The 10,010-nt window shown below is 40.1% G+C and overlaps 1 protein-coding gene across 1 annotated transcript; it reads right to left on the reverse strand.

The window, feature by feature from the left end:
- Positions 1-2,478: 2,478 nt before the first annotated feature.
- Positions 2,479-3,303, reverse strand: LOC132583514 (olfactory receptor 10A2-like). The gene has a single exon (XM_060255143.1). The coding sequence runs from the start codon at positions 3,301-3,303 to the stop codon at positions 2,479-2,481; it is 825 nt and encodes a 274-aa protein (XP_060111126.1).
- Between the last annotated feature and the right edge of the window lie 6,707 nt (positions 3,304-10,010).

Genomic DNA, 10,010 nt, shown 5'->3' on the forward strand with positions numbered 1-10,010 from the left:
TACTACTCCTGCCGCAAAGATCAGGTCTAGTGTGTGTCCAGCCTGATGCGTGGGCGCTGTTACATATTGGGAAAGTCCTAGTGCTGCCATGGAAAGCACTAGGTCCGTCTCACGAGTGGAAGCTGCGTCCTCAGCATGGACATTGAAGTCACCCAGGACTATAAATCGAGGGTGCTCCAATGCCCAGCCTGCTACAGCCTCCATCAGGGATGGCAGGGCACTGGCCGGTGCGCTAGGCGGATGGTACACCAGCCAGATTGCCAAACTTTCCCCAACGGAAGTTGGCCTCCTTCCTAGAGCATCGGGACCTAACAACAGTGATTCATGCAACGGTCACCTCAAGATTGGATTACTGTAATGCCCTCTACATGGGGCTGCCTTTGTGCCGAACCCGGAGGCTGCAGCTGGTGCAGAACGCAGCGGCTAGGCTGCTACTGGGGCTCCTGAAGTGGGAGCACATACAGCCGGGGCTGCGCGGACTGCACTGGTTGCCAGTTACATACCGGATTCGTTACAAAGTGCTGGTTATTACCTTTAAAGCCCTTTATGGCCAAGGACCTGCCTACCTGAGGGACTGTCTCTCCCCGTATGAACCCCAGAGAGCACTGAGGTCAGCAGGGAAGAACCAACTGACCATCCCCGGGCCAAAGGAGGTAAAACTGCAGAGTACTCGTATGTGGGCCTTCTCTATCGTAGCTCCACACCTATGGAACCAGTTCCCAGAAGAAGTGCAGGCCCTGCAGAACCTTGAACAGTTCCGCAGGGCCTGCAAGACCATCCTTTTTGGGATGGCCTTTGCCGATTAAATGACAGGGGGCTCACCTAAGTGATTTTCGCCATCATGTTTATTGGAAATAGCACCAGAATGTTAATTTTAAATTTTAAATTAGACTGTTTTAAAGCTAAATACTGATTTTAAATACGGTACTTATTGTATAACCTATTGTATTTGATGTTGTTAGCTGGCCTGAGCCTGCCTCGGCGGGGAGGGCAGGATATAAATAAAATGTTGATTGATTGATTGATAACTTCTGTTATAAAAACCAACCATCTGGTTTAAAGAAGAGTCACTCTGTTTAGAAATTAGGGTTGTCAGGTCCAACTCAAGAGATATCTGGGGACTTTGGGGGTGGAGCCAGGAGACCTTTGGAGTGGAGCCAAGAGCAAAGGTGTGGCAAGCATGATTGAATTCCAAAGGGAGTCTGACCATCACATTTTTTTAAACTGAGGAATTTTTATTTCAATAGAAAAACATACAACCAAACTATAAAACATAATAGCCAAAAATACCATCAACACTCTGTTACAAACCCTATGTTCAGTTACCAACCTTTTCGCTTTAGTTGCATTGAGGGAATTATATCCTTATTGCACTAAAACTGGCCATCACATTTAAAGTACCATACACCTTTTAAATGACCCCCCTTCATTTGGAAATAATGGAGGATGGGGCACCTTCTTTTGGGTCTCAGAATTGGACCCCCTGGTCCAATCTTTTTGAAACTTGAGGAGGGGATGTTGAGGAGAAGCACAAGATGCTATGCTAAAAATATGGTGCTTCTATCTCAATAAACAGCACCCACAGAGTCCCAGATACCCATGGATCAATTCTCCTTTATATCCTATGGCCACTGGTCTCCATAGAGTATAATGGGAGCCCAGCAGACATTTTCCCCCTCCCCCCTTCTTTCTGATAACCCTGAAGTTGGGTGGAGGGCATCCAAACTAGGGAATCCCCTGCCCCCAGCTGGGGATAGGCAACCTATTAGAAATTCATATCCTCCAACCATATAAATTATGTTAAACCATACCATATCTTCCTCATTGTGAAAGGAGTCAACATATCTCATTTCAATCATTGGCATCCACTACAATGCTAGTGTAGTAAGTCATGTGGAATACCTGTTTCAAAGACTCTTGAAAGTAATTTCTAGCTAGAGTAGATAATACTAGCCTTGTGGAACCAACTGTTGGACTCAGTAAAAGATAATGTAATATGTATGTATCTGAACACCTTGATGAATCAAAGGGATGATGAAAGGATTTCCCAAGAGAAGCTGCTCATTGGCTATTCATCTCGGTATCTGAGCTGGAGACTCTAGTGATGAAGCCTATCAGTCGGTACGTTAGTTGTTCTATAGCACAGTAGGAAAGCAAATAATGGAGGTGATTAAAAAGTGATTACTGTGTACCTGACAGCTACAGACTGATAACTATTGGGGTGGGGAGTAACTAAAATATGCCATATTCATACTACGATCAATATGTTGACAGTAGAATCAATAGCAGCATAAAAGAGGATTTAGAAAGAAATTGGATTTTTTTTTTGCTTTTATTCCATTCCATTATACCTTAACCACTAAAGCTGAAAACTCAAGTATATAAATGGAATTGAAACTAATACAGTAGACTACAATTGGTCCACCCTCTAGATTTTATTCCAGATAAGACTGATCTAATTACTCTGTCTTCAAAAAATCACTTGAAAATCCCAAACTTGTTTACAGCTCTCCTTAAAGCTTTTTTTACCTCTTTGTTTCTTAGACTATAGATAAGGGGATTAATTAGAGGAGTTAAGACTGTGTAGAAGACTGAGAAGATCTTGTCCACTTTTCTCAGAGCTTCTTTTTTTGGTAACACATATACAAATATCAATGAACCATAGAATATGGAAACTACAATGAGGTGGGAAGAACAGGTGGAAAAGGCCTTTTTCCTCCCAGCTGAAGATGGGATTCGTATGATGGCGGCAATTATACAAATGTAAGACAGCAGGGTCAGAAGACAAGAAGGAACAGTATTTAAGAAAGATAATGTGAGGCCCACCAGTGTCACTAGAGCTGTGTCACTGCATGATAGATTAATCACTGGCGAGAAATCACAAAAGAAACGATCAATTTCATGGAGGTCACAGTATTTCAGCTGTGACATCGAAGTTATTAGTATAGTCATAACTGTTATCCCGTAAAGCCAAGATACAGCTGACAACAGAAAGCATAATCTTCTGCTCATGAAAGTTGCATATTGGAGGGGCTTACATATTGCCAAATATCGATCATAGGACATTGATGCCAGTAGGTAACATTCAGCAATGGCAGGTATACCAAAACAATAAAGCTGGATATAGCAGCCCCCAACAGAAATGGTTCTGTCCCCTGTCAGGAAACTTGTCAAAAGCCTGGGAAGAAGGGTTGAAGTGTAGAAGGATTCCAAAAAGGACAAGTTTCCAAGGAAGAAGTACATGGGGATGTGAAGGTGATGATCTGTGATTACTAACGCAATGATGATGATGTTTCCAAACATGGTCACATTGTAGATTATTAGGAAAACCAGGAAGAGAGGAATCTGAAGTGCAGGGGCATTCCCAAATCCCAGAAGAATAAATGTAGTTATTTCTGTTTTGTTATCTATCTCCATAAATTCCATAGTTTGAATCTCTGAAAATAAAATTAGAATATCATAAGTCTCCAAGACGCAAGGCCTAGACATTATTTTACCTTTCTCCCACAATTAATGCTGAGACTTATAAAGTGTTCTCATGTGTTTTATCTGGACATGGGGAAACCACCCTAAAGTAATTTTTTTTCTTATTAAGTTAATTGTGCAGCTATTACCTCAAATGAGAGACCATCTCATTGTTACTTGATGAGAACATTAAATAAGAATATTGTTATCCATTGTTAGTGCTGGGCCATAAGATGGCTAGCAGGCACCATGCATACATTCATATATATATTCTACTTCATTTATACTGTGCCTTTTCCCCCAGTGGGGACTTAAAATGGCTTAGATCCTGATCCTCCATTTTATCTTAACACCAGTTCAGTGGGGTAGGTCAGGCTGACAGTGGTGACTGATTTTCTCCAAGCAAAGACCTAGCCTGTAAGGAGTTGAATCCAAGATCAGGATACCCTCTGATCTGCAGCCCTACCATCTGTTTTACACAAAACAGCTGTTCCCCATGCTAGGGCTGCCAAGCCCCCGGGTTGGATGGGAGTTCTCCCACCCTGGAGGTTTCCAACCCACCTGCCCATATTGGGCCGGTGGGGGGAACCTCCCTTGATGTTGCTGGTGCAATGACATCACCTGAAAGTGACATCATTGTGCCGCCGATTCTGCATGCCGGCCACTCTATGTGTTTCTGGAAAAACTCTATGGTTTCCCCGGATGCTCTAGCAATTTGGGAGGGAAATTCCTCCCGAATTGCTAGTGTAGAGTTTTCCCAGAAATGCCTAGAGTGGTCAGTGTGCGGTGTCGCCAGTGTGATGATGTCACTTCTGGGTGACATAATTGTGCTGCATGTACATTACATGTGTGAAAAAGTCCTCTGCCAGAGGCCATGGGGGACCTGGCAACCCTACCACATGCTCTGGAACCAGCAGTGCTTCATACTCGCAATTGCTCATGGGAGTATTCTGAATAGAAACTAACTGTATTCTCATTTACATATGAAGGTACAAGCTAAATTACATATAAGAATACAAACACTGGGTTGGATCCAGGCTACACTGGCAATTCCCACCAATTTCACCTTTCTTTTGCACACATCCCTCATGCTATTCCTTAGGGTACCTTATCCTCTAGGCGCATATTTCATGGAGATTAATGGCCTGCATTGGGAGCGAGAGGCAATAAAGTTCTATTCTGTTGCCCTACTTATGACAGCCCATATGACACAAAAATGCTATCTATATGCAGTCCCCATTATGCAGTCCAGTGTAATTTGCTGATAAAAAGGAACCTTTTTACCCCCTTTTTGCACCAGCAAAAAGTAGTTGGATCCAACTTGAAATGTAAAATATCATGTCCCTTTGCAGGATTTTTCTTGGTTAATTTACAAAATTGGGATGGATTGAAAGTTCACTAAAATGTAACCTTCCATCAAAGTGTGCAGTACAGTCTTCTTCAAAACAAACCTGGGTTTGCATCTTATATGAACAAGTGCAAAACAAGAGTTGGTTCTAAAAACAAAACAAAGAAACAACAACACAACCATTATAATAGGATCCCCATCAGGTTTCAAAGAAGTGTTAAATAAGATTATTAAACAGAATCTACTTCTGCATGGATTTGGGATTGAACTAGGAAGTTGGCCATATTCACACAGACATTGATCTCAACTACAAGTAACTTACATTGTCACAATCTTTTGTTCAAATGAGGCTTTTTTTCCTTAGAGGAATCACCCATCTGCCTTTATTTTATAGATTTTTTTTTATGTTCTCTGCCCCCAATTCAATCCAACCTTATGTATTTTCCCAGGAGTAGCTTCTGAGAATCATTATAACAAAGTAGGAGTCCAGTAGCACCCTTAGGATCAACAAAGTTTCATTCAGAATTTAAGCTTTCATATGCATGCATACTTCATCAGATAATGGAACGGGGTACAGTGACTTGAGCTACTTTTAGCTGGTAGGCAGTGGTTAATCCAATGGCAAAGTAATGAAATTAACAAATTGAATTTGGTCTGGATACCAAATGAGGTAATAAATGTCTGTTAATTGCTCTATTGCTAGCAAGTCTGGGTTAAAATGAGGACATATCTTTCTCAGAAGTGTTTCTGTCGACCTAATTTACTTTTTAACATGTAACATACATATAAATATAATTCCAGTTTGTCATTAGAAAAAAAAGAATGCATTAAAATATAGTGGAAGATGGGTTTAGTATATGTAATGAGATAAACAGCCAATATCCCTTATTTGAGTATGTCAATACAAAAAACATTATTCTGATACACTATTCTAAAAGGGAAATACATTGGAATACTGTGGATATATAGTTATATTTGGTAAGAGAGGATTTAGCATATGTAATGAGATAAAAAACCAATATCCTTGTTCAGTCCTGGGGAGGTGTTTGTTCCAAGTTTCATAATAATTTGAAATTCAGCAGTTTCACTCTCTATTCTGTTCTTGAAGTTCCTTTGCAATAAAATAGCTACTTTGAGGTCACCCTGTGAATGTTCTGGAAAGTTAAAACATTCACCTATGGGTTTCTCAGTTTTATTATTCCTGATGTCAGATTTGTGTCCATTTATCCTTTGTTGTAGGGTTTGTCCTATGTACAGAACTGAAGGGCATTGTTGGCATTTAATGGCACATATAATGTTGGAAGATGAACAAGTGAATGAGCCTGAGATGGTGTAGTTAATACTGTTGGGTCCAATTATGGTGTGGTCTGGATGTACAGTATATGGCAGCAAAGTTGGCACTTGGATTTATTGTAAGCTCTGGTACCAGTGTCCATGTTCAAGTGAAATGTTGCATTGTTGTGGGTGAGGAGTTGTTTGAGATTAGGGGGCTGTCTATGTGCAAGAAAAGATTTACCACCCCCACCCCCCCCAGGACTGTTGAAAGAGAGCTGTCACTGTCCAAAAGATGTTGTAAGGCATTGATGATACGTTTAACTGTTTTCAGTTAAGAGTTGTGTGTGACCACTAGTGGTGTTCTTTTATTGTTTTTTGCGGGGTTTGTCTTGTAAAAGGTTTTCTCTAGGTATCATTCTGGCATTGTTAATCTGTTTCCTGACTCCATCAGGTGGTATTTTAGTTCCAAAAAGGTTTATTGTAGATCCCTCAGGTGAGAATCTCTGTCATTAGTATTGGAGCAAATGAAGCCGTAGTATAGAGTCTGGCTGTATACAATGGATTGGTTGGTATGTTTGGGATGGTAGCTGGAGACATGCAAGTATGTTTGTTGGTCAATAGGTTTCCAATATAAGGTAATATCTATGCATCTACTGTGTATTTTTACAGTGGTGTCCAGAAAAGGTTGATGGTAGGGTGAAAGTCATTGAATGCCTGATGGAATGCATCCAAGGCTTCTTTACCATGTGTCCAGACCATAAAAATGCTGTCAATGTAAGGCATGTATAAGAGAGGTATGAGTGGGTGGGAATCTAGGAAACATTACTCTAAGTCAGCCATAAAGATGTTAGCATATTGTGGGGCAATGCAGGTGCCCTTGGCTGTACCATTGATCTGTAGGAACAGTTCATTGCCATATCTGGAGTAGTTATGGCTGAGAACAAAATGGCACAGTTTGGTGGCAAAGTCAGCTGTGTTTTTGTCAAAGATTATATTACTTACAGCTTGTAATGCATCTGGTGTGGGATGTTGATATACAAAGATTTCATATCCATGGTGGCTAAGATAGTATTCTCTGGAAGGTTGTTCAAAGATTGTATTTTCCTCAGAAAATCTGTAGTATTACAAACCTAAATGGGATCACTGATGTCATAGGATCTTAGAACACAGTCCATATATCTAGATATCCCCTTGGTGATAGTGCCTATCCCCGACAAAATGGGGTGTCCCAGGTTGCCTGGTTTGTGTATTTTGGGTAGAAGTTTAAAAGTACCTGCTCGATGTTCCTGTGATGTGTCTGACAGGATCTGTTCCTGAATGTTCAGCAGTAATTCCTTTGTAATCGTGTTTAGTTCTTTTTTATATTCCTGTGTGGGGTATGAGTCCTGTGGTTTGTAAAAAGCAGTATTTGAGAGTTGTCTTTGAGCTTCCTGGATGAAGTATGATGTGTTCATGATGACAACAGCTCCTCCTTTGTCTGCTTCTTTAATTGTAATATCCAAACAAGATTACAACAGAATTACCACTGAACATGAAATCTTTAAATTGCAACGTTATTAGAATAATAATAAGTATGTATGTGTATATATATATATATATATATATAATGGTATATATATATATATAATGGTATATATATATATATACCATTAAGCATCACCTGGCATCAATGAAGAATGGTTGAGAGGTAGGTCCCTACAGATACTGAACATTCATCTAGCTAGTATGAGAAATTACTAACATTTCCTGAACAAAACAATCATATCTTCCCTCTTCACCTGTACAGTACACTAAAGAGGATTTATAAAAGGGAGCAGCAGACCCTCTACTAAAAGCAATCCCTTGATACCTTAACAAAGGACTTTCAGAACAGTTAGCAAATCCCCCTTCAAAAACATATGATGCAATACTCATTAGGGCTTCAATACACTGCAGTCTTTTATTTAGCATGCTTGTTACAAAAATGTAGTCTCCCTCTCTAGAGACCTCCTTGAGTGAGCTCTTGTCTTGATCACAGAGATGTTCAGAAACAATCCTCTTTTCTTTTTCATCCCTCTCTGAAAAAAACCCTAAGTATCCAAAGGGCACACAAAAAGTGTGTGTATATGGAGCAAGCGGGGGGAGGGGGGATATAGCAGTATATGGATGATGAAGATGAGTTTTGACTTTTCAAAGCTTGAAATCCAGCTCTTCTTATGAAGAGCAATACATTAGGGTTTTCAGTGGGGACATCTCCCACTTTTCCAACTGATCTCCAGCTGGCAGAGATCACCTCTCCTGGAAAAAAATGGCTGCTTTGAAGGGTGGACTCTATGGCATTGTACCCCTTCTCCCAGATCCACCCCCGCAGTCTCCACATATTTTCCAACACAGACCTGGCAACCCTACAATACAGCCACCCTCCTGGAAGTATGTTAATGAATGAGAGGTTCCATTTTTCAAAGATTTATATTTGAAAGACCCCTTGTTGACATATGGGCATAATATTACCAATAACTTTTTTTTGAAGTAACGTTCTTTTCTCATCAAGGCTCTGTTTCCTGATGTATATTAAAGATAAACTACATCTATTTATTTAGTTCATTTATAGCCCACCTTTCTTGCTGAGTCTGGAAGCAGATTACAAGCTATAAAACAATGTAACCAGACATCGTAAGACTGCATTGTATTGGTATATCCATTACTCACTTAACTCCTGTTGCTTGCAATTACACCTGCTCCTAAGGGATAATTTTATGTTAATTAGCTGAGGAAGAAAAAAATAGCCTCTGCTTTAATATTTATAAGAGATAACTTCTGTTCAAAAAAACAAACCCCCTGGTTTAAAGAAGACTCTGTTTAGAAATTAGGATAGAAATATCTGGAGACTTTGGGGGTGGAGCCAGGAGACTTTGGGAGTGGGGCCAGGAGCAAAGGTATGGCAAGCATGATTGAACTCCAAAGGGAGTTCTGGCCATCACATTTAAAGCAACATGCACCCTTTAAATGCCTTCCCTCCACCTGGAAATAATGGAGGATGGGGCACCTTCTTTTGGGTCTTATAGATTTGGATCTCTGGTCCAATATTTCTGAAACCTGAGGGTAGGAATGTTGAGGGAAGACATCAGGTGCTATTTTAAAAATAAACACTCCGCCCAGAGCCCCAAATACCCATGGATCGGTCATTTGGTTTCCATAGGGTATAATGGAGTGCCCAGCAGACATTCTTCCCCCCCCACACACACACACTTTCTGATAACCCTGAAGTTGGAGGAGGACTTTCAAACCAGGGGATCCCCTGCCCCCAACTGGGGATTAAAATCAACACCAATGTGTATACAAACAATAAAGAATTTATAAATCCAAATTTGAAACGTCTCTTCTTATTTTCCAAAGATACCTTATACACAGTACAAAAATGTCCAAAGGGGGTGGATTCCACAACACAAATTTCTAACCAATTCTTTCACCAATGTTCCATACAATTTTTACAGGGAAGTTCCTTGTTGAAACTTTCATTTAGAATTCATAGGCCTCATTGTTGTGGCAAATCCAAATCCCCTAGAATAATGGCTCCAAAGGCTCCAATCTTCTCCTTGCATGCCTGTCATCTTTATGGGTCACATTTCGCAGAGATACTTGATCACAGAGCCATTCTGTTTTTATAAAATGCAACACTACATATTAGACCTAATAAAATACAGACACACAATACAGCATGTACAATTAGGCATACCTGCAAATTAAATCTTTTGATTTCAAAACTAAGACTTCTTGCATTCACAAAAGACACAAGCTCATAGATCATCATTCTTAAATCCCCACCATTTAAAGAGACATAGAGGTGTTGCATATTATATCTTTAAAGGCATCATAAATTCTTTAAACATATTAAACAGCTTGAACTTTTCAAATGCATACAGTACACAAACCTATGACTTAT

This window comes from Heteronotia binoei, chromosome 15 (assembly GCF_032191835.1).
Source record: "Heteronotia binoei isolate CCM8104 ecotype False Entrance Well chromosome 15, APGP_CSIRO_Hbin_v1, whole genome shotgun sequence".
NCBI classification, from domain to species: Eukaryota; Metazoa; Chordata; class Lepidosauria; order Squamata; family Gekkonidae; genus Heteronotia; species Heteronotia binoei.

What these genes read in the sequence shown, in the direction of transcription:
- LOC132583514 (XM_060255143.1), bottom strand. Translation starts at nt 3,303, where the DNA reads ATGTTTGGAAACATCATCATCATTGCGTTAGTAATCACAGATCATCAC.